The sequence below is a fragment of the Microchirus variegatus genome, assembly GCF_963457635.1.
Source record: "Microchirus variegatus genome assembly, chromosome: 18".
In the NCBI taxonomy this organism is placed as follows: domain Eukaryota; kingdom Metazoa; phylum Chordata; class Actinopteri; order Pleuronectiformes; family Soleidae; genus Microchirus; species Microchirus variegatus.
This window is the reverse complement of record NC_139819.1, coordinates 8,857,881-8,883,744: the sequence shown is the minus strand read 5'-3', so window position 1 is coordinate 8,883,744 and position 25,864 is coordinate 8,857,881. Positions and strand designations below refer to the sequence as shown.

General features: G+C 40.3%; 1 protein-coding gene across 1 annotated transcript in view; it reads left to right on the top strand.

Annotated features, from left to right (window-relative positions):
• Positions 1 to 25,864, top strand: part of ccser1 (coiled-coil serine-rich protein 1) — a gene marked incomplete at its 3' end in the record, with an annotated part of 123,194 nt that overhangs the window by 31,884 nt on the left and 65,446 nt on the right. The window contains exons 7-8 of the mRNA XM_083904854.1: positions 11,073 to 11,247; positions 15,808 to 15,885. Coding sequence (XP_083760980.1) covers positions 11,073 to 11,247; positions 15,808 to 15,885 — 253 coding nt within the window. The remainder of the gene's footprint in view (positions 1 to 11,072; positions 11,248 to 15,807; positions 15,886 to 25,864) is intronic.

Genomic DNA, 25,864 nt, shown 5'->3' with positions numbered 1-25,864 from the left:
TGGGATTCAGCCTGAATCTATGCATGTTTTTGGATTGTGGAAGGAGGCTAGAGTACCAGTGACCCGCGCACACACAGAAAGAACCGGTGACCTTCCTGCTGTGAGGCGACAGTGCTAGCCACTTCTCCACCATGTATCCTCATGTAAATCATTGCTCCTTGCTTTTGTTTGACAACATCACTACTACAAAAATCAAACAAAGCGGAATCATGACTCATCTTAGACGATGCGTTTGCCTGTGTGAAAGGAAATTAGGCTGCTTGACGGAGAGAAGAGGAAATGAGATGAAAAGGACAGAGACAGGGTTTTAATATATTTTGGTGTTGTTGTTATTGTTATAGAACATCATTATCGAACATTAGCGACATGCTGTTTTTGTCCACTTACAGAAAACATTTCCTGGAATGAGAATATGCAGCTTAACAGTGTTCAAATCCACCCCAGTGTTTTCCTTTCGCTGTTTATTACGGTAAACATCTGTTTCTTTTAACACTATCACTTCTTTATCATGCTGTTAAACAGACCTGTTGGATGAACATAATCTAATCTGTTTCTGGTTGTAATTTGACCTAATAACTGTCACTTAATTTTGAATAATCTCAATAAAATTATAATTTTTGCAACTCACAACAGTATTTAAGGCCTCTTTAACAATTAGAAGCATCTCTTATCAGTGTTTATTGATTCTAGAACAAGTGAATGCAATGAAAGTTACTTTATGTACCTGATTTTTCGATTTATTTGAATAATTCAAGTGAAAAGAAGTACGAAAGGCCTGAGAACACCATTTATATTGCAGAAATGTCAATGCAACAGCATTTGCACTCAACAGAAGTTCCAGTTTAGCCCTTTCTTGTTGAGCGGATGAACGAACTGGGGCTGCTGTGTTAAAGTACGCAAACGGTCTGAAAGTGATAGAAACGGAATGGATTCTGTGACACACAGAACCAGCAGAATTATTTCTCACCTGCTGCTAGACATTTTGTTTATTTATATCACAGCCTGAATGATAGATCCAGAGTCTTTTTCCTCAAACTTGCCAGGTTTTCCACATTTTTTTTTTTGGTTGCGTAAGCCAGTGCTCATCAGTTGGTTTAAAGGGGCCATATTATGCAGAATCAGCTTTTTAATCGATTAAATCCTTATGCGACTTATGTTGACTTCCGTGCTCACTGGGATGTCACAATGAGCTAAATTCCTGGAATTGTTGTCTCACGGAGCTCCGCTTTGTCCGTTAAACACACGAGAGTGCTGGCGAGGGCAACGGTATAAGAAAACCGGAAGTCTGTGAAGTTTGCAAAAAGTTATATTCTTGGCTCCACAGTGCAGCACAGAGTTCTACACAAGCTTCCACCCTCAGAGGATTTATCAGTCCAGTAGCTACGGCAATGTGCCTGCTAGAGCCTGCAAATAATCACTTTTCCAAATGCTAACTGCTGTTAGCGCCCAGTTAAGTTTCGTTTTACCTTTTTTTAAGGTGGACTTTTAAGGTGGACCGAAATAGATACTACTAAACTGAGCGTTCTGAATAGGGCTGTTTTGGCAGGGTGATTGAACTGCTGTGGTGCTTCATCCTTATGGTATTTTGACCAAAGCATGTCACAGACATGTTCATTAGGACACCAGGGAACTAGGTTAACTTGGAGAAATAGGGTATAATATGTCCCCCTTTAAAATCTCTCTCTCCATCGAAGAGATCTGCCCTTAATTAATGGTGCTTTAATGTTCACTCTGACAGCTCTACTAAGACCATATTACGATTATCATTGACTTTTATGGTGTAACTCTTAATATTTCTTTTGCTTATCTCATCTGAGTGTTTGCACTTGTTGCAGTCGAAAAGCTGAGATTTCTGAAATAAACCAAATCCAAGAACAGCACGAGGCAATTGAAATTTAAGTCCTTCATTATCAGTGGGTAATTCGAATCAGTTAAAATTTAAGTAATTAATAGAATAGATACACATTAATGAGCCCTCCTAAATTGCATTTTTAATGTGGGATTTGTTGATTTAATTTCATTAAAAACCAAAATTCAGCCTCAGTCAACCGTTGGTTGCTCTCCTGATCTGTTGTCAGTTCTCATTATTGAAAATGGCAACAAGGGAGGAACAAGTGCTCGTTTCATAGAAAGCTAAGGTGTCACAGATCTCTCGGTGGTTGACTTTGAATCTATGGTAGTGTTTTTAAGTGAGAGTGCTCTATTTTAGTTAAACAGCACTTTAATATAGGGTTGTTTGTCAATTTGCCACTCTAGAGACTGATATTAAATGGTTTTCTCCTAGCAACAAGACATTGGGTGAGTTCAAATTCCTTGCTTAACCCTCAATCTTAACCCTCAATCTCAAAAATGCGCGCTCCCTCTAGTGCAAGTGCTGTCCCGATTCTCAGAAAAATTAAGTTGAGGGGCGAGTTCAAGGGCTGTATCGCCCTCAATATTGAGATTTTCCGACACCACCCTTGGGAGCAAGGGCTACCCAGAATGCATTGCGTGTTTTCACATAAGAAAGATGGCGTCGAAAGCAGCGAAGCGAGTGCAATACAAATTAAGTATTTTCTTTGTTAATAGAGATATAAAAATTATGAAAACCATTGTATTATCTTAGTTTATGCCCATATTATGGATTACTGACGTCATTGTTGCGTAACATTTATTTTTATTTTACGATCTTTTGTCAATAGCCGGCCGGTGCGCACACGCGATCGTTCGCTATCGTTTACCCTTCAATAAGCCGTGGTGTGTGGTAACTGTCAGCTGAATATGTCCGTGGTTGTGGTATTTGTATGAGTATCATCTTATAACTAACTGACAACCTAATAACTTGACTGAAATAAAATAATAAATAAATAATCGTGACGTAAATGTGTTCTTCTTCTGAAGTCTGAAGACGTATCTGCATTTAAGGGGTGTCCCATTTCTAAGTGACAAAATAACCCTCAACACTTTGTTTTGAGGGCCAGTTAAGATAAGGGTTGAACTTGAGGGTTAAGATTGAGGGTTAAGAGAGGAATTGGAATTGGCCCATTTTCATCGTAGTTAGAGCAGGCTTCATCCCCACCCACAAATAAACAATACAGTACTTGTGTGTTACGTTTTGAATCAACATAGATACTCACAGATACCACGCTACTGGACAGAGCGAGGTTAGCTGATACTAAATCGAGGGGAGAGTTATAGTGAGTGAGAGGTACATAATAAAGGTTAAAGGAAAAGTATAGATTTATTGTGAAACGTCTTCAATCTCCGAGTGCAGATAGCAAAGAAAAGCAGAAAGGACAATCAGGTTAATCAGAAAGTTACCCCTGCCGTATTACATTAATTTCATATTCTCTCTCTCTTCCTGTGTCTGATGACTTGAATTCACCATTAGATTCACCGCCTGGAGCTCGGCTCGGGCTTACTCTTTAGTCACAGATGCACTTTATGTCGGAGATGAGTTTAATGGCAGCATTAAACATCCGTAGCCTCAGGTGCTGAATGCAAATGAGTGCACTGTGCCTGTCAGGTGAAAAGAAGGAGTGACAAATGGGGACAATCATTCTCCTCTCACTGTGGTACAGTATACTATATAGCACTTTACCCATCGAGTACTCGCATGATGCACAGATGTCAACATTTACACGGCGACATACGCACAAACTCTCTAATGGACTTTGCCTCGCAATGTGTTATCAGTATAAATTTAATGAGGGTGAAGTTGGTTGTGTATGGGACTGACTGCCTCTTATTTTTTTTATCATGTCTGTTAATGTTTTTATTATTACTCTTGAGACAATGCATTCTTTTATATTGCTGATTGACAAGATTGCAGCCCACGTCTTCCTACTCAGGAAAAGATGAAGATGATGCACTTCACTCTCACATAATATGTCATGCAGCCATTATTTTATACATCACACACTGGCCTGAACATTATGTAAACCCACACACATATACTGTATAGGTGTGCATATAGGAATGTATGTCTCTCCATGTTCGCTGTGTGCACACCTTGTTTATTGCCTGTGTGGACATGCATCGTGTGTGTATATCAGCGCTGGGAGCCAATAGTCCAGTATAATGGCAGTATGAGCAGTAAAATAATGCAAGTCATAAAAAAGGCATATAATTGGCATTTTCAGGCTGGCGAAATGGATCGCCTCTAATGCTGCTGTTGAGAAACGGCTTCAGAGAGGAGGGCGGTGCGTCACGGAGGACGGAGAGCGAAGTGTGTGCATGTGGGGGAAGGCAAAAGGCAGCAACAGTATGTGGAAATTACAGGAATAGACACGGAAAAGGATTAAAAAATTAAGCTGGGTAATATGTGTAATATGAGAACTGTAATAAGAAAAAGGAAATCAATGCAAAGGTAGTGGGCAAGTGACATGGTCATGTAGTACCACTTTAAACCACCAGTCGGTGTGATACTACACCGTGAAATTATGATTGCGTATGCTTTTGCTGTCTTTCAAGTGACAATCCCAGTCTCTGTCTATTCTCTGCACTCACATGAAACCTAAACCCTGTTACCAGGTGTAATACATGTGAGTGAGAGAGTGAATGTGAGGAGAAAAAGTGATACTGTAGAAAGTGAGACTGTGAGTGTCGGGCTATTGACTCCTGACAATGATAAGATGGATGACCCTGAGTGTTAGAAAGGCCTCCCTGCATGTACAACATCTATCATCACACAACAGACTTGTCTTCAACTCTACTGTGTGTGTGTGTGTGTGTGTGTGTGTTTCCTCTGTGTGTGCATTTGTATTTGTTACCGATGACGTGTTCTTTCATGCTGATAATGATGGTGAGAAGCAGGATTAGAGGATCAATTAGTGTGCTTTTAATGTAATTAATGTGTGTGTGTGGGTGTGTGGGTGTGTGTGTGTGTGTGTGTGTGTGTGTGTGTGTGTGTGTGTGGGGGGGAGGGACACTGGCCGCAAACCTGGTCCTGATGAGGCAGATCCTAATTTCTTGGGAACTAGTTAAGATTCGGGCTAAGATTTGAATTGTGGTCAGGTTAAGGTTAGCGTTAGGCATTGGTAGGTTTTTGGTTATAAGACTGGCGGGGACATCGCCCTAAAAACTCACCTCTGTGTTGTCAGAACAGCACATCACCTGCGCGCGCTCTCTCTCTCGTCACCTCTGTGACCCGCAGCGATATTTCTGCTTGCCTGTGATGCGTTCACTGATGCTTGTAAAATCCGCTCGCTCTCCTCTCGCAGCATTGACTCACACACATACACATTACCCTGTCCCTAATATCGCTATAGCATGCTGTCTGCGGGGTCTTAAAAAGTATTAAAAGTTGATATGTCAATTTTGGGAAGATTAAGGCCCTTAAAAACTATTAAAAAATCTTAATCATGTCATGATGTCGTGATGTCGTGATGTCATGAGGTATTCATTTTGTCCATAGAGTTTGACTACAAAAAGTATACAAGTATGATCTTGCAACAGCGAGAAAATAATACTGAATACTTCAGTAGTACTTCAATACTTTCAGTAGTCAGTGTTATTTCTTGTTTATTTTAATAAACCTTGCCTTTGGTTTTATTTATTCTTTCGAGCTTTGCTCCTTTGTGTGGTTGTGCTCTGTAGATTTAATTGCAAGCAAAAACTGTTTTGTAAGTTAAGGTAGCACTTAATGATGAAGTACACGCTATTAGCATTAGTTAAAGGTGCCATATGTAAGAATGTGGCCAAAACGGTTACTACATTCAAATTCAAAATAACAAGGTCTTTTAGGTTTTGTTTTCTGACGTAACTGGCAACCGGTGGTTGATCGCCAGCTGAGACTCTACTTACTGCAATGATTGGTAGACGGGGGTAGGTGGCGCCACATGTCAAAACATTTTTTTTTTTAATGAAAATATTTTGGCTGTACTGTTGTTGTTGGTGAGTTCAGTATGTTATATGAATATTATTCCTGAGTCTCTGTGACATATTAGGAGGAGTTTATGGCCAGTTGCTTTAGATGTGTTACATAATGAACCTTTAAGCATTGATAAATATTGATTGATTCATCATTTATAACACATGAATACTCATTAGCATGTAGTTTATAAACACAGTTTTAAATGTTTTACTCAACTGTATGTATAAACTATATACTAATAAGTATTCACGTGTTATAAATAATGAATTCAATATTTATGAATGCATAACCAATGTGTACTTATTATAAAGTGTGACTGTGTTAAATATGTGCGTACAGCTTGAAGTGGCGATAAGGTCTTAAAGTATTTTCAGAAGATGTTGAAAAAGTCTTAAAAAGGTATTGAAATTAACTTCAGGATTCCTGCATATACCTTGTATAGGCACAACCTGGCTTTCTCCAAATATTGGTGGGTACATTGGCTAACCAACACCCTTGTGGTTAAGGTTAGGTATGTTTGGGGTGATTACTTTGTGCAACAACTTTGTCTGTCCTGTAACTGCAATTAGAGTAAATGCTTTGACATACTCTCTTTCGAGCAAAATGTTGCCTACACTGAAGCACATTTCAAGACCTCAGCTCCATGAACCTGGAAATATTTAACCAGAAATATTCCACTTCTATTCTCCTGTAACAGAAAATGCTTTCCATAAGGCACTACTATTTTTGTTTCAGAGGAGGTGAGTGATGTTGAACCCTGCGCCCACTCCTTTTCATGTTGCTCTGTAGATTTGATGGACGCCACATGTTAAAGACAAATCCATACCTTAACCCTGGTGAAAGCTATAGAGTACGGAAGGCTTTTGGTGTCAGATTCTGGTAAACGCACAGAGAAAAAAAAAACTGTGTGTGTGAGGTAGAAGACAAAAGTTTCTTGTACTTTGACTGCACTGTAGCACTTTGACATAAGCTGTCACAGTGAAGAGTGAAAGATTGATCATGTGTCATGTATTCATGCTTAATTTATGCCATTGCGATAGCAGCACGCAACAGAAAGAGATAAGTGGGGAACGCTCGTTCTACGGTAAGAAGACGGGGGTACGACAGTTGAGAGGTTAGAAATATCAGCTATTGTTGCTTGACAGACAGAGCTCACCTGTCCTCAAAAGACGGCACATTTTCATTGACATCTGTCTGAGGTTGCTCGGCAGAGTCTCCTGTGGGGACACCTCGGGCTTGATACTGCAACGGTTAAGTGTTGTCAGGCTGATCCGGAGAGATGAATGGGGGGCAAACTTAAGAGATGCAAGACGAGGCTCAAGCAAAAGGATAGGGTGATGAGCTAAGGGCAAGTGAACAAAGAAGAGTAAGAGAGCAGGGGATGATAGTGAAAAAGAAGAAGGCACCAGTCAAGAAGAGAGTATGAGGGCAAACGAGGGAGCGATTCAGTACAACCTCTCCTGTGAGAAATCTTGTCGATCGATAATTTAGTGCTGTGGTCTTGTTTTTCCCCAATGAACATTTTTCCTTTAATTCACTTTTTGAGGTAATGCTCCCCACCACTGTTTACCCGGTTGTTTTTCTGGGGGGGAAATGAGACTAAAGGCACCTAATTTTGTCTCACCCTCACTTCTAAAAAAGGCTATCAGTCAAAGCAAACGCAGTCTCTTGATGATGAAGCGCTCCTGAATTCTGTGATTATGTCTACTTGTCTTCACCATTCCCTCCCTCTACAGTATTTCCTAATACGCAGACTAAAAAAGCTTTCTGGGTTTCAAACGAGAGGCTGGTTATTTCTCAGCTCACCTTTTTGAAAATGTCATCAAGAAGATGTTATGCACGGTCACATTTTTTTACGCACTTCTGTCAGAAAACTGGGCAGGGAAATGCTAATGTGGTCTTTAAGCGTGATTTAAAAATTTGAGTCAATCGAAGGGTGATTCAAGTTGTTTTTCTAAATATAGTCCTTACGACTCATGTATGGAAAAAGATCCCATTTAATTACAAATGTGTGCTGGTTTTCATGTCTATATATTTTATGCTTCAAGGGCCTTTTTATGTATGTGTGTGTGTGTATATGTGTATATATATGTGTGTATATATATGTGTGTGTGTGTGTGAATATCGGCTTCAAATATATGTTATCGTCCTCCTTGACAACTAATAATCAGTATCGGCCCTGAAAAATACATATCGGTCTATCTCTAGTTTGCAGGATTGCTCGGCAACCAGTTCATGTTGAGCATGACAAAATGGCGTCCAAAAATGTTTTTTCCGTTGCGCGCTTGTGAGAGAAAAAAACATTCATTATTCATCTTTGAGAACGAATTGGCCTTGAAACTGAGAATTCAACAGCCCCTTGTTAAGTAACGCAGGCCTGATACTTGGGAAATCTTTGGGGCAAAGTAAGATTCGTCCTCCACGTTGGTTGAAGAGATGGACTGCAGTTTGATTCAATTCAGTTTTACTTAAATGCTATTGATAAATGGTGCATTTGTTAGTTTTTGAATGGAGGAAAACATTTCTTTTTTTTACTGACTACAGTGACGATAGATCAAGTCCAAATATGCTTCGTATTAAGTTTCTCTACAGTATGAAAATAGCTAAACATAATACCACAGCACAGACTTGGTGTCCTTGAGTAGTTATTGCTGTGTAAAAAAAAAAGAAGGGCTTAATGGAACTTACCCTTGTACAACTATTAACCTCGGACCAAGGTTAATCATGAAATGAGAATGTCGAAATTCTAAATGCTACACATCTGTCATTTTGTGTGCGAAGGTAGGAAGTAAATTAAATATGTCTAAAAATCAGTTAAAACTGCACACGGGGAGGAGAGTTTGATCTCTGCTTTGAGTCTGTTTATGTGTCCAGTGGAACGTCAAGTATAGTCCTAAATCATCACGAGCCGTTAAAAATATGCTTCCGGTGAAACTTAAAATCTCAAATTGACAGAACAAGTAATGTGGGCTCGCGGCGATGAATGACTATGACGACGACGTTTTTATAGGTAAGGTCAATGTTGGTAGTCAAGCTTCGATTAAGTTTTAGTGGGGGCTGGAAGGCAAAGAAAGATGAAGGATGCTGTGACACTGATCAACCCCGACTCCTGTTGAAAGTACCTCGCAGTATGTGTCCTCTGCTGTGTAGGTGTCGTTGCTGAGACGAGTACAGGGGCCATGCACCAGAGACCAAAGACTCTACCGCTCCAGAGGCCTGTTAAATGTTTAATGAACTGGGACAGTTAATTAAAAAACAGTGCTCTCGGTTAGGCGCCCCCTGTTTTTTTGCATTCATGTGTGTCTAGGTCTACATCTAATGCCTCACCACTGCGACAGAGTCACGGTGGTGGAGAGAGGAATGGAAAAAATTTGCTGTTTCCTGTTCCTTTCGTGCAATCACGCCCTAAACAGTGGCTTGTAAACTTCGGGAGAGATTTTCATCTCTTTCTGTTTGTCAAGAAGCCAGACAGTCTGCAGTGAAACGCTTTGTTACAATAAATAAAAAGGTGTTTGATATGCAGCACTCACAACAACAGACACACACACACACACAGCCCAGCAATCATAAAATCAGCAGCATACATTAACTCATAGACGGGGCTGTTTTTGCCCAGGGATAATTGTGGACAAGGAGTAATACAAAACACTAAATTAAGAAGCCTTAGACAAATATGGAAAGGACACAGACAGGATCACACAGCTGTGATGGCCTGTAATGACTCAAAGCTCTTGACAATGAAGTGTCCTTTCGAGCTGATAATGATGATGAGACACAGGACTAGAGGATGAACTTGTGTGCTTTGGTCACTTTCATCTTTTTAATTGTGTGTGTGTGTGTACACACAGCATTTGAATATTCTTGCAATTTGTATGATGCGTTTGTAATTGATTTTAAATAATCTTAAAATTATTTGGAGATGTTGGGAGATGTTGTAACACACATTGGCTTCCATTAATTAAGACTGCCTCAACGAAGCATTCAATTAAACCTAGTCTTAAACCTAACCACAATGCGAAATTTTAGCCCTACATTTCACCAGTTTCCTCGGAAACTAGCTTCTTCCTAATTAGGACCAGGTTTTGGTCTCCGTGAGGACTGCTGGTCATAACGAGGTAATTGTTTATGCCTGAAATGGTCCTAAAAGTGTTACAAACACACACATAGACTGTGATACACAGGTGTGTGCTTCCCTGCTCTCATAGGGCTTTCACATCGGCAGGACTCCGTGCCAGTTCCGGTTCCCGAACCCAATTTGAACTGGCCGGCGCAGAATAGCAGGTTCAGAACTGTAAAAGTTGGTTCCTGAGGGAACCAAGAAATACCTGGTTCTTCCCTGTGAACCGTGACATCACCAGTGAGCGTGTTGTGTTTACGTCCACCTGAGTAACACGGATTAACACCCTCCCACTCCCACCTCCTAAACTGGTGTGAGCATGGGGTGGTTCACCGGAAAGCACCATGGTTCTGAGGCTCCAGAACGGCACCAGAGCCAGAACCAGATCCGTGCCTGCCTGCAAGCACTGTCAGTCAAGATTTTGGTGCGTGATTTAAAAATGAAACCACAAGTCACTTGACTTGAAATCAGAAAATTGGATTACTGATAAACACGATGGGTTCAAATTGCAGAGAACATAATGTCTCACTGTCTTTGTAGGCTACATGTTAGTGAGCCTGAGACTTAATAACCCTGATACACTTCTGGAAATGGTTGCCAGATTATTGACACTATCAATGTTTACTTAATACATTTTTTAAGCATGCTCAACTGTCCGACACTAGCCTCCAACAAAACTGGCCACAGATTGAGTTCTAGTTTTGATTCCATGTTTTTTTTGCCTGTGTGTAGGGTGTTGTGTAGTTTAGCTGTTTGAAATTTTTTCAGGGATTATGCGTATTGGCTACAGTGTCATATCAGTATTTGCTGCATTGCCAGATGCTGATTAAAGCTGGACACGCTGAAAGAGGCTGGCTAAGCACACAATGAGACAATCACTGGGTTTAATCCCTGATCCTAGATGTGTGATTGTATAGTCGGTCACACATGACTCTGGGTAAGTACTGCTGTACTTAGCAGCATCTGATATCACTGACGTTACTCTAATAGAAAGGCACGAAGGAGCTTCAGCTGTGGGGACAGGTCAATATTCAAGTCTTCTCACTGATTTATAACATTAAATCTCTTTTTTTTTTCCTCTTCTATCTGCCTCTCCTCCAGGGAGCCCAGCCGTCCGACCAGCCTGCTGCCTGCTGATTGGAACATGGGGCTGGGTTTTGGGAGGGAAGAGGAGTCCTTAACCCCAGGGCTGGAGGCCCTTCCACTCAGGCTGATGCAGCAGGACTGCACTGCTGTCAAAACCCTGCTTTTAAGACTAAGACGAACACTGCAGGAGGTGAGCTACCCACATATACATGCACATGATACACACTTTCCATAACGGGGTTCTATACTCCGATAAAGGCAGCAACACAGAAGATACAGATTACATCAAAAGAGCACTATTCAGTTAAGTGACCCACACTGAATTTGATTATCACAAAGACAATGAATAAAACATTGAAATTCATTCCTTTTTCACTTGGGCTAAACTGACAGGCCATCCTTCTGATCTAATTATACATTCCTTAAACTGCTTTAAACCTATAAGTGTAAATGTTTTTTTTTTATAAATATAAAGGAATTTAATCTGGAACGAGAACAGTACAGTATTCCCCTGACAATCTCTTCAGCCCCGGTCTTAATCAGCTCTATTTTAGCTCCATCAGATAATCTCAAAGAGGATGCGTTTTCCGCCTTTTTTGATGGTCTCTGTAATCACTTTTGTTTCGTTAATTTAATCAGATTCCATATTTGGAGGAGGGGAGACAGCTGGACAGCCACCATATTCTTCATACACCGATACACACTCTTCACATTAGTCCTCCCCTATTTCACGTGCTATTGTCTGTTTAAGGCTTTTACCTCAGGCTATGAAGCCATCTAAGTGTAAATGGTGAGAAACCGGTAATATGAAGTCCACCCTGTTAAAGACGTTATTATCTGTAATGGTCACTTAGTAAAGCGGTGACACGTTGCAATAGCTTATTTAACAAGGTTTTACTCGAAGAACCATATTGATGTGTTCCTTTTTAACCGCGGGACTGCCTTTACACGAGAATCTAAATAGAAAGTAAGTATGTTAAAACTTAATCTTTGAGATTTTTTTTGTTTCTTTACAGAACATGAAATTGTACATGTGGTTTATTTGGAGTTATTGTAATTTGTAGAGAGGTTGATTTAGGGCAGTTTTGCAGTCATGATGAGAAAACAAACAATCAACTGCTGATTGTGAATTATAATTTCACAATGGCAGGGCCATAACGATAATTACACTCTTTCAGAAAAAATGGCTGACACAAACAAAGTTTTGTAAACAAAGTTTTGTAAGCAAAGATTCAATATGGTAGAACTGTTTGTTGGTGCTTAATTTATTTTATTTTGCTCTGCTTTGAAAGGAATGTTTTCATATTTCCACGTATAATACAAAGTATAATACATGTACACGCCAATGAGTAACTACATGTCATCTACATGTGTAACTGACCCACCAAAGACACACATTTAAATACATAAAAAGATGTAAAAGGCTGACTGGAGCTGCCATTATTCCCTCCACACTAAGTTGAAAGCTTGCTGTGTTTTCCTCCAAGAACCACATGATGCATTAAGATAAAATACAAAAATACTAGTAAACAAGAGTAGAGTGAGTGATGGAGAGGCCAAAGGGAGTGCAAGACATTTGACATCAGGTAGCAGAACATGGAAATAAAAGAGGATAAACTTTGCCCTCTTCATTTACTCTGATTTGTCATTAACTTGCAAATTGTATTATTCCATTCAGCAGTTATCTATTCTGCAGCTTCTCTTCTCTTCTCTTGTATTTATCCTACATCACATTTGTCAAATTAGCATATGTTAGCCAGCGGTGGGCACTCCACCCACTCATGACTTCGGTCTCCTTCAGCAGTTTATCCTGTTGGTTACACAGGGAAACGTTTCTAAAATGCCACTGACCATGTGTGCATTAACACACTGACCCCCATTTGTCAGTGTCCGCAATAGATTCTGGCAAAGCTGTTCTTATTTATTACAGCTTTTAGTCACAGTCTTTATAAGCATGGCTGTGTTGTACCCACACATGCACCATGTGCTGTCTGTCGTGGTGACTCTGCCTTGAAGCAGATGCTCGACATGTGGCTGCTGCTGCTGATGGTGGTGATGATGATGTGTCGTTACAAACAAAGCTCTGGAAATACTGGAAATTAAAACTACTAATATTCACATCAGTATTTAAGGAGGTAGTGTACTATCATCACACTTCAAATGATCTATATTCCAGAGTGAAGTTTTGGAAAAACGAAGACAGATGAATTTATCTACAATTCAGTTTAGTTCTAGTAAGTTTTGCTTTGCTCATTGTCATTTTTTTTTTTTAATTGTTGTTTTCTTATTTTTATTTCAGTTAACTAAATTATTTTTTCACTGCTAGTTTTAGTCTTAGTCTTAATTCTCATTAACTGTAATAACCCCAGTGTAAACACCTACTGTACATCTTAGTTGGCAAGTTGTGCAGCTGTGTTAATCACAACAAAACTCTATTGCACATACTGTACATACTGTGTTGTAGATACTATAAGTAAGTATATCCAGATGTTGAAGACGTTGAATTACATGTCTCTTCTTTGCTTCAGATAAGTGGAAGTGTGAAAACCGGAGAACCCGGAGAAAACCCACACACACAGAACAAAGTAGAACTTTTAAATACGGATCAGCCAGTGGCAGCGTCGTACATGCGTAATTCATTTGCACTCTGGACGCAGAGGGGTGAACAGCTCTTGCTCTGACTGCAGCTGGGGGACTACCACGTGAGGAGAGGACTGGGCCGCCAGTGAGTGCTTTGGAACGTGGGAGTGGCCCACGTCAGCACCTGCTGCTTGTTAATAGTCTCCAAAAGTCTGCAACAACATAAAAAAGTCACTAGATTTGTCACTAGTTGCTTTTCGGAAAAAGAGTCTCTAGAGGAGTCCTAGTACTTGCTAAATATAGTGACGAAGTCGCTAATTTGGCAACACTGTCAGCTTTTTTGACAAATCTCTAGCGAAAACGTGTAAGGGGCAAGGGGAAGGGGTTGAAATGAGAAATGGGCTCGGCCCTGCTTCTGCCAGAGAACTCCCTAAATGGTGTGACAGTATATTGGTAATGCCTCTGCCTTCTAATAAAAACCCAAATGTCATTGAGAGACAGAGTTGGCATGCGCCTTAAGTTATTTGAACATTTTTATACCTTCATTTAACTGATGTGTGAATGTGATTAAAGAGGTGTATCAAACTACAAAACCTGCTTTCCTTTCTTAGGCCATTCATCATCTTCGGGCATATAGCTTCTGGATGGCGCTAGTCATTAAATCTGGAGCTCTTAGGCAGTTTCCCCCATTCTTAAATCTTGAAGGTTTATCACTGAACCACGTCTAATTGTGGGGACAGTTGTTTGTTAAAGCCCGTGGGGCAGAGGAGACCTTAAAGAGAATGTGTATGTGTTGGAGAGAGTGAAAGAGAGGCACAGACTCTGTGGCTATCTTTGATTGTGCGGCTGTCTCTCTAACTAGTGAGAGGCATTGATCACTAATGACACATTGACATCACAGTGCACCTATAATTCTGATCTGCAGGCGTACGTTTTCAAAAGGTCAGCCGAACCCAATAACCCATCAAGTTAATGTGTTGCAAAGAGAAAGCAATATTTAAAGCTGTAGTGTGTAACTTTTCATGATAAACAAACGATCGAGGGAGTGAAGGCAGAAGCATAACCGCTAACTAGTTAAGTGAGATGGCAGGTTTTATAGGCATTATCCCTTACTTTCTGAAACATAAGCAAGGTGAAACGAATATTAAAGCTGGAGGATCTGCTGTTCAGGAGACGGGATCCTTACGTCACGATTCCAGGCTTTTCTCAGCAGTGGCTGAACTGTTTGTTTCGAAACTGTAGGGCTTTATAAATGAGCCCTAAAAACAGCGTTAATTGGAACTTCCGGTCTATGGGAGCTTTAAAAGAGAACTTTCAGATAAGAAATGAACCCCAGTTTTCTGAAACATGAGTGAGTTAGTGAGATTCGATAACAAATGTTAAAAGAGAGATGTTGGAATATGGATTTAGCTCTGCAGGTTCACCCGAGCAGCGGGGTAGCAAAACTACCTTTGGTTTGGGCTTAAGAAATCTCTTTCCTGAAACTGCAAAATAAAAACCGATGGGAATTATAGTCTCGCGTAATATTTTCAGGCCATCTTGCTTGTAAGTTTCGTCATCTCTCAAACAAGCATAATAATATACATGTGGGTAACAGATGGCAATAAGCCTTATCAGAAAACCAAGTGTGTAAAACATGTAGTTTGATGTTTGATGCATCAGAACGTTTGTTCCATCTTATAATATTCCCCTTGCCGTCATGTCTTTTCCATGTATCAGCAGTCCTAACTAAAGACGTGACCTTCTCTTCTCCTTCTTTCCCGGGCTTTACCGTCTATCCCATAATAAGCCATCACAAGACATTTCAATCTGCCTCTATGCTTTTTAAGATGTCTTCACCTTGTGTCACAGGAACATATGCACTCGACTGTATGCAGATAGCTCTGTTTGTGTGTGCGCTACATGCTCAAAGAGAAAATTAACATGAAATTGCATTTGTACAGTAATGTCATTTTCCTAAAAAAAGAAAAAAGTTTTAATACATTTTTGTTACGATCTAATCTGCTCAATCCGGCTAGAGGTGCCAAAAAACATCACTTGCAGGTCCCTAAGAGCATTAACTGAATCTGATCCTGTAAAAATCATTCTGTGCACATTGTTATCTTAACACTAGCACTTAAGGTGGGTATCACAGACCTAACCTTGTTATGTTCATTTTGTGCCTTTGCAGAGTGCGGAGACGAGCCCTGCCAGCAGCCTCCAGTCTCTACCCATCAGCCCTTGCAGTGAAAAATCCCTTCCATTTAAGGTAAAGCATCGCAGATCATGTACCTGCACAGCATGGCGTGAGCTGGGCTCGCGCTGCATGATTCAGACTCATGTTGGCACTGAATTAGTCACCTCCGCCTAATTTTAGCACGGAGGCTTTTTCCGTTTTTGTTTTTTTTCCAAGGTTAATCATCAACATCTAATCAATCAGAATGAGTGTTGTTGACAATGTGACATTTAAAATACCTAAATCAAGCGATGCCATTTGGCTGGTGCCATGTTGAAGTTTTGTTAATGTTAATTCACAGATGTCACCTCCAGCCAGGCTCCTGTTAGATGATACCTGTCATTAATGGGAGCTGTCAATCACACCGGTGTTCCTCTCATATGCTCTGTGCTTTATCAGCGCAACAGAGGCGCTGAAACTAGTGATTGAGACCATTAACTCTTCAGGAAAATGTGCACTGATGTTAATAAATCAAGTGAGAAGCAGACGCTCATTTTCCCGTAGACTTTCATTCAAAGTGACTACTTCTATGTACGATTACAGTCTACGATTCAATTTAGCAAACACATACAGCCTTTTAAAAACAAGCCAGACCTTTGTCTGTCTTTAAACTATCTGACAGACATAATTAAGTGTGTCCTGAAGTGGTGAAGTGGCAGCTTCTGAACCAAGCAGCCTCTCCTCTCTCTTCTTCAGCGTTGGCTCTGCTCAGGAACTTGCTTCACTTTTAATGTGCAAAAGGCCTTGAGGCAAAATTTCTGCCAAATCAATTGTTGTTTGACACGCGGTTGAACGGAGTTATAAAACGTAGTGACAAGTCAGCTTGTTTTAATGTTATTGCAGTAGTATTTTACATGTTGTGCCTAGAACTGTAGTCTGGAGACCGCTGTGATTCAGAGCCAAACTCTGAACTTTTCCCAGCCATCATTTTTCCGTCTTACTTTTTGTTTGTGGTGAATTTGCACAAAGGAGCACAGCTCCTTTTGTCAACACTCCTGAGGACACAGTTCTCATGCGTCTTCCATGGTACTGTATGGTATTTAGACAATGTTCAATATTGGATTTCCTTGCAGTGACAAGTAAACCTACGGAAGAGGATTAGGGCCACACAGGAAAAACATATTTTAGAATGAAGTCAGAAATTTTGAGTTTAAAGTCAGAATTCTGAGAATTAAGTCCGAAATTCTAAGTTTAAAGTCTATAATTCAGGGTTTTAAAGTCAGAAATCTTGAGTTTAAAGTCAGAATTTTGAGAATAATGTCAGAATTCTAGGAATAAAGTCAGAATTCTGAGTTTAAAGTCAGAACTCAAATATCTTTTTCCTGTGTGGGCCTAATCCTTTTCTGTATAAACCGGCTTGGTTTAATATTATTGCAGTGGTATTGTACATGTTGTGTCTAAAACTGGAGTCTTGAGACTGCTGTGACAACTCAACTTTTTTCCTTTCTTCTCACTCTTTGTTCATACTTAACTTCCACAAAGGAACGCAGCCTTTCTCTCTTTTTGTCAACACTGGGGCTGGTGACACCATTGCTTCTTTCAATAAACGACCCTGGCATGGTCTTTGGACAATGTTCAGTGTTAAATTTTCCTGCCACAGGCACCATATGATTGCTCATGTTCTCCAATGGGTCTCTGGGTCTGTAGCCTTAGGGCTTTCTCACACAATCCACAAACACCACCTAGTGCCATCCAGTTCCATTAAAGCAACACAGCGGTCCGTCTGCGGTCAAAAATATAAAACTGAGTTTCCCTTTGATCCGCGCCTTTTCTCCCACATCGGCTTCTAATGAGTGATAAAGAGGTGAAATTAGGAGAGCGAGAAAGAGCAGAGGAGCTGGGCAGGTAGTGGGAAAAAAAGGGACAAAAAGAAAAGAAGAGACTAATAATATGAAGCAAAAGACACGGGGAACTGAATGAGGGGGGGAGCTGTGTGTTTAGCTCATCTTGACGGACTCCAGACACCTTCTGTCAGCCTAGTCCATCACAGCTGTGTGATTGAGATGAGATTTATCACTCTCTGCAGGGAGTGTGTGTGTCTGTCTGTGTGTGTGTGTGTGTGTGTGTGTGTGTGTGCAGGGTTTAAGTTGACCAGGAGAGGGCTTTTGTCAAGCTTTTCTCTGAGAATCACAAGTTCTTGTTAGCCTGTTTGGGGCGAGAGAGGCAGTGAGGACAAGACTCCTCGACTCTGTGAAACATCTCAGTGCCCGTGGTGGTGTTTTTTGTTTTGTTTGTTTTTTTAATTGAATCGAAGCTTGAGTTTAAAACTGAGTCTCTCTTTCTGTCTCTTTCAAGGATGCACTGAAGAGTAACTGCTCCTTAAAATAAATAAAAAAAACACTAACAACCACAAACAAAGGCCTGAGTACGTCACACACGGATGCAAAGTCTGAGTGTGAATGTGTTCTCAAAGCTGCACACCGTTGTGCGTTAGCATGTGCGGCCTCTTTATTGACCTACATGGAGCATCAGTGGCTGGATGATAACGAAAAAGTAAAAGATGCAAGCTGGGACATAGCATGAAGACAGCAGCTCTAAACTGAGACGTTCTCATGGAAGAATGTAACGGAAATGGTCGTTTAATAATATTAATACTAATGAAATAATGGAGGTTGAAACTTCTGTGCATAACGTAGCAGTGTAGGACCATCACAAATCCATGTATTTAACAGTGAGTGTCTTTTTGCCACAAGTCACACATCAATTGGTTAGAAATTCAAAAAGCAAGCTTCATTTCACTTAGTGAGGCTGTGTGGGAAGACATTGTGAAGATTTAGATTTGTTTTTGTCACATATGAAGTGACTCATGCACTCCAGCAACAGCTGTCATCCAAACAACACTGCTTCTCATAAACGTGGGATTAAAAGAAGATCTCAAGGTTTCTTTTTCAATTGAAGGAATACAACTTTTTCCCTCCTCGCCTAATCGGAGAGAGATTTAAGAATGGCGCAGCTAAGATCCCGTGGGACCTCCAGACCAAAGAGAAAATGGCGGCAGCTAATCAACCAGATAAAGTGCTCGTCGATAAACAGCAGAAGAAGGAGGTAGCGGCGATTGATTTGCCAACCACAAGTGACATCAAGAAGAAGGAACACGAGAAGTGTGTGGGAAGTAAAGGCAACTGTGGTCCCAGCGGTGATAGGAACTCCCAAAATGTCCAGCAGATATTAGGAGCAACATCTCTGTCCAGAAGAGCACAGTCATGGGATCAACTAAGATACTGATTCTGCACCCGAGCTTTGGAGGAGACACAAAGAAGCCCAAGTGATCGAGTGAGGAAAAAATAAATATAGAGAGAAGAAAAATAAGTAAGTAGGTGGGAGGCAAAGGCTAACCTTTAGACAGAGCTGGAGGCACAGAAAAGAAACAGGGAGATGGAGAGGGCATATTGCCTGAGGAGAAGCCGAGGACTAGGAAAATAGGTGCCATGCTGTGAAAAGGACATTGTTCTAACTCGACAATAAGATGGATTGATTTCCCCCCTCAAAGGGTGTGGGGGGGTAAGTGTTGAAGGTGCATACCGGAGGAGGAATGCATTTATTTTGATGACGTTAAGTGACATAAGTCTGTAAAATAGGAGAAAATGAATTCATGACAGGAACGCTGGAGACAGAGGTGAGAGAGTAAAAAATGAGGGAAGAGTTTGAGGTGGAGGAGGAGGGACAGAAGAAAATGAGACTCTAAGGGTGGGGCAAGAAGGAGATGAGAATTTGTCCTGGCATACCAGAAAACGACTCAGTGGGTATAAAAATAATCCACGGTAGCCACCTGAGAGGCTGCAAAGTCACAGTGCGACCTAGTTTTAATTTAGACCCCCACACATGTGACATGATTTTTTACCCATATTGTCCCAGTTAAAGCGGTCTACTGTGTTTCGGAAGAGTGAGATATGAAAATCTCACACGACACGAGTCGTCGCTCGATGTTTGTGCCTTTTTTTTTTCCGATTGACATTGTGCACTCACCTCTGTTTCCACTGACACGAGGGGCTTCTTTTTATAGTGTAACATCTATCACTTTGTCACGTGCTACCTCATTAGAAATTAATATTGTATGTTGTAAAGGAAACGCATAGTCCCGCTGCATCATAAACAAAATATAATACAATGAAATAGGAAATACCATCCCTATTTCCATTTTTTGGTAAGTTTTCTTCAAACGCTGCATCTCTGTGTCGTCTCAGCCCCACACAAAGAGCCAGGATTCCCGAAATGAAGTGTGTTAAAGCTCCAGCGCCTTCCTCTTTATCACCTCTCGAAATGTGTTGTCGTACGATTAGATCAAATTCTTGGACCCGAAGATTTAATCTCAACAAGCGGTAGTGAGCCAATAAACACGCTGCATGCTGTTTGACTGAGATTTAATAGCGTTCATGATTGGCTGTCTCGAGGCGTGCAGGAAGTTAAGACCACAGAGGAAGCTCTCATTCCCCAAAGGAAAAGAGGAAGAAATGGCTCCACCAGTGTATGTTTGTGTGTGTCTGTGTCTGTGAGGCTGCTGCCGACTGCAATTCTTTTTTTTCTTTTGTCAAACACTGTTATGAAAATGTGTAAGAAATTTGAATAGATGTTGAAAATTTAATGCCAAAGCCCTGCCACTGTATAATTCTGAGTAATTACTAGAACACTGCTGAAAGGCATTATATACACCCAGGTGATCTCGTGCCACCCCAAGCTCGTAGCATTTATCAAAACTGCTCAACATCAAGGTTTTTTATTTTTATTTTTATTTTATTTTAATTTAGCTGAAAAATGTTCATCAGGGCTTTTTGTTTTGGGAATTATCAGAACTGAGACTTGACTGTTTGTTAGATCTGAGCCGTAGTTAAAGCTTCATTTCATCTCTGATATTAGAAAAGGAATGTCTGTGAAGTACAAATGGTGGTATTTAATTGCTTTATAGTAGTTTTAAAGGTCCCATATTATGCAAAATCATCTTTTTAAAAGTTTAAATCCTTATGTTTGGGACTCTGGTGGTCCTATCAGTCGCCACAGTGTGAAAAATGATGACTCAGTCATGTTTTTGTGGTCCGTCTCAGTCTAAGTAGAGGAGATAAAACACAGAGTGAGCGCAGAAGTCAACATCGTTGACTTCTGCGCACCTATAGAGTTCCTGCTGCTGCTCTTCACCAGGCACACCATGTCCTTCAGTAGAAATGTAAGCACTGCAGTGTCAGTTTGTCATATACAGGATGTGTCCATCCAGCTTCTCAGACGGCTATATTTTCAAATCTGCTCAATCATATAACGGCAACGTCTTTGGATTCTAGATTCTACCGACAGCTGAGTTAGCTCACAAAGACAGGTGACAGAGGTCATGGCTTTGTATTGGACAGACTTGATGTGCAAATGACATATTTTTCTTCATCTACTCTCCTTTTTCAACATTTCACAAGCTGCTTTTCTTTGCCCCTTCTGTCAGCGCACATTAATAGTATGCTATTAATGTCACAATTATTGTCAGTGTGTGCAGGTCTGGCCATGAGCTTCCCTTTTTTTATCTAGTCATGGATATGATGAGTCAAATGCTTCATGAGTGGGTATCCAAGCAGACATAATAGATAACATATAATCACACAAAAGGACAAGCCTGTGCTATTATTTTTATGCAGTTATTTTCTTTTATCCAGCGTTCATGTAGCTTGCATTGTGTTACTTTCTGTGCTCATTTGATCCGTTTCCATGCATGACCACTTTGTATTTTGGAATTAAAGTTGTATTGCTCTGAAATAGAAATGAATGTCCATTACGTCAAACCACTGAGATGTGTTTTATGGACGCCAGTATAGTGAGGCGGCAGAAAACGGTTGAATAAGGAAAGCGTCGTCCTTTCAGAAAGCTCTGGCTCAGTTGAAAAAAAGCATGGGGGAAAAGACTGATATCAATGCCCGTTTCTTTGGCTAAAAATAAAAAAAAAACAAGAAGCATCCATGAAAAGTCAAACTTTCCTTCTAATCCTCATAATCCTGACTCGTGCAGATAAGCCCATGTGTGTTTGTGTGTGAGGGACAAAGCTGTAGTAGGAATAAATGTGTGTTCCACATAGCAGCATCCCTGTCACTCACTGCAGAGGCTCAGTTCATGTCTGTTTTTATATACAGTAGATTGTTTTTGAGCTTAAAGTGACACAATGGAGGATTTCAACCTCCATCTAATGATTCTTTTTTATTGGTGAGCGGGTCTGCATCACCCTTATTGGCATTATGTAGCTTATAGGACACCAGTCTTGTAAACAGTTCCTTCAAGGGATACTTGAGTATACAAGTATCTTACCAGAAAATGAGTTTGGTTAAAGTCACTTTTTTAAAATAATATTACTGAAGGAAAAGTCTCAAAGTACATAACATTTATTTTATTTAAGTATCAAAAGTCATTTTCTGACATAAAATGTGCTGAAGTTTTAAAAGTTAAAGTATTAAAAAAAGAGTCAGGAGTTAAGATTGAGAAATGGTGGCTAAGTTGTAGGGCTAATTGTCTTTCTGCTGGAAGGCTGTGGGTTCAATTCCTGGCTCTGCTAGTCCATATGTGTCCTTGAGCTTCTTGCTAAGTTGCTAAGCTAAGTTGTAGGGCTAATTGTCTTTCAACTGGAAGGCTGTGGGTTCAATTCCTGGCTCTGCTAGTCTAGTTGTCCTTGAGAGTCTTGCCAAGTTGCTAAACTAAGTTGTGGGGCTAATTGTCTTTCAACTGGAAGGCTGTGGGTTCAATTCTTGGCTCTGCTTGTCTATATGTGTCCTTGAGCGTCTTGCTAAGTTGTTAAGCCAAGTTGTAGGGCTAATTGTTTTTCACCTGGAAGGCTGTGGGTTCAATTTGTGGCTCTGCTAGTCCATAATGTGTCCTTGAGCATCTTGCTAAGTTGCTAAGCTAAGTTGTAGGGCTAATTGTCTTTCAAACTTCGCTGGTAGTGTGAGATGCAGTGACATATCAGGAGTGTACACTGCTGTTGAAGTCACAAACACTTGTTGTTTCAAAAGTGCAAGGTTATGGTTAGATGTTTGGTACATTGGCAGGAGAATGTATTTAACGTTGCTGTTATTCCTCACAAACCCTTCGCCATTAATTTTCAAGTAATGGGTAATTTCTTAAGCGGACTGAAGCGATATTGAATTAACATACACAGTAAACAACCCTCACATTATTGTCAAATGTGTGTTTCCATAAAAAAGTAAACGAATTGAATAGTTTCGCCTCACAAAGGGAATCTAATTCATCTCCATATCCTCCACAGCTGGCTGCTGCTAGCGTAGAGTGACCTCAGCCGCCATACAAAATCACCTGAAGCGGATGCACTTAGATGATTTTGATCAAATTTATCTCCACCGAGGCCATTCCAATCACATTAGAAATAAATTCACATGCCCCACTCTTCTTTCTCGGCCCTTTCCATTCAATTCTGCTTTGAAAAATTGGTTGGAATGCCACCTGATGGGCAACTTAATGCGTATTCTTGGCGCTCCTTGCAGCAAAGCGAATCGGTTTTTCAATTTAGTTTTAGGGAAGGTAATGTCCCTCACATTTTAAATGATTTTTATATGTAATGCAATGTAGGGCTGCTCATATTCATCTTGACTACAAAGTTAGTCTAGAACAGTTTTTTTTTTCTTTTACTCTTGTGTCATCACATTGAGGTTATATGAGGATTTCCTCGCTGCTTGACATTTTACTCAACTGGGTGACAATGAACATGACCTGGGTAAAGTGCATGACCTACTTTTTTTTTTTTTTTTTACATCTGCCTGTTTATCCGTGACTCAAACCTATTTCTTATTTTTTTTTATTCTCACTCGTAAAAACAAACCACACGAGTGAATAAAATCTCTCCGGATTTATTTCATAAGCCTGTTCTGAACATTTGAATTACAACTGTGGTGTCACACGTGCACGGACAGGCCACAGCAGCGTACATTGCCTTGCTGTTTTAGCCTGGCATTTTTCTTTGAAGCAGCCACCAATCCTCAGTGAGATTAATTTTAAACGCTGACAAATGGAGCAATTTTCACAGCACGCTAATTTTTCAACCTCATTCAAATCTCATGTCAGTAATGCTGTGCTTTCCACGTCCACCTGTGAATACTGGAAGTAGAAAAGAATATTATTTTCTATAAATACAGTTCCCCGCCCCTCTAAAGCCAGGTAAAACAGTCCATTCTGATTTTACACCGCTGGATTTCTTTGTGTAAATTGCTTTCTACTTCCCAACAGGGGAAGATATTGTTTTGCAACGTTTTATCACCATGGGTGCATTGGCAAAAAAGCTTTTAGCTTTATTATGCTATCAATTTTTTATTTATTTTATACACACATTGCATGTCTTTGGTTGTATTGTCCCTCACAATTCATGGAGATTTGGGCGCATGGCCAGAATCTCTGTCTGTCTGGACTGTATGTTTGCTACTTTGTTGAGTAAAATAGAGCATAATTCTCGCAGCCACTTAAGTATTTAAGTCATTCCCCGATCAAATTGACTGTCAGGTGGTTAAAAAAGGATCTGAACACCTTGCCTACACACGTATGCTTCTCACTTTTGATGCGAGTTAAGACAGAATGATGGCATACCTGTCTCTTTTTGCATCAGCTAGGTCATTTAAAGGACAGTGTTGTAACTTTATGGTTCCCTGTGGTCTGTGGTCTCCTTCTGACTCTGTTTGTCTTTTAGCCAGATGGCTCCCCACAGTTTCAGACCATGACACTAAGCCTCGGGCCCTCTCTGTCCTTCTCCCACTCTCGATCACTGTCCCCCTTTTCTCACGTTTCCCCCTCATTTCGTTCACTCCCCTTCCTATCCCCTCGTCTTCAACTCTCTCTCTCTAGTCTTTTTTTTTTTTTTTTTTTAACACTCTCTCCTTCTCCTTGAGTCTCACCCTTGAATATTTTAATTAAAACTGCCAAGTCTGTAGCCCAGATATTATGTTGGTGTAGCCTGAGATCCTGTGGCAACTGGGATGTTCTGCAGTTCAGCCAAAGTCTGATGATGATTTGGTTTGGACAACCCTGGCAGTGGAAATGAGATTGGCAGACATATAGTACATGTTTGCTGTTTTCACTTCAGTCACTCAAATAATTTCTTACTTTTTGCTCCTTCCTGATAGAATGTCGTATATATATTTCGATTGTGTTATGATTCCTAATTGTACGATTACTGTACAAAAGCAATATTAGCAATGCTACAATTACCACACAGAATCATTCATTCTCAAGCACTCACTGTTGGAAAACGTGTGTGCAGTTTTAAAATAACTTCCACAGGTTAAAGTATCAACTCTTTTAGTGTCAGCTTCCATTACACTTGAAGAATAGCACGACTCGTATCCAGCGCTCTGCCAAAGTCTCAGATTTGTTGTACATACGTTTGTCAGATTCTTGCTCTTATATATGTAAACAAGCTCAGTGAGTTCAACTCATACATGTGCATGTAACGCTCAAGCTTGTCTTGAATAAACCTGCCGTAATAGATTTGTTTTTTTCACAGCAGAAACGTTTCGACGTGAAATAGTGGGACAAACACAATTAATTAGGGGTGCTAATCCAGTGTTAAGAGAGCCAGTGTCGTGCTATTGTTATGTGTAAGATCACACTAAATACGACATGTTTCCCATTATGTGATGGAGAAATAATTATTCTGCAACACACTTTTGCATATGTAAAGAAGCAAAAGAAGAAGCGGAAATTCACCATAATGCGTTTCCCCCTACATGTTTTATCGTAATAAAATAATTGCAATCAGTGGTGTAGTGTGGTCTACTGTAATGGGTGTACTGTTAGGATGGGTTGCCAGACCAGCAGCACAATAACCTACAAAAATAGTATGCACACGATGAATTGTATAATATTTAGTTTTGAATGAAAACAACAGTCATCTCTACTCTACACTACAAATTACATGAGTATAATTAACTTTTTGTGGTAGGGTATATACTCTGTATACCTGCGTATCACATAGGCTACACCACTGATTGCAATGTCCTTTGCACTTTTTGTGCTGCCCTAGTTTGTGCAGTGGATAAATGTGACAAAA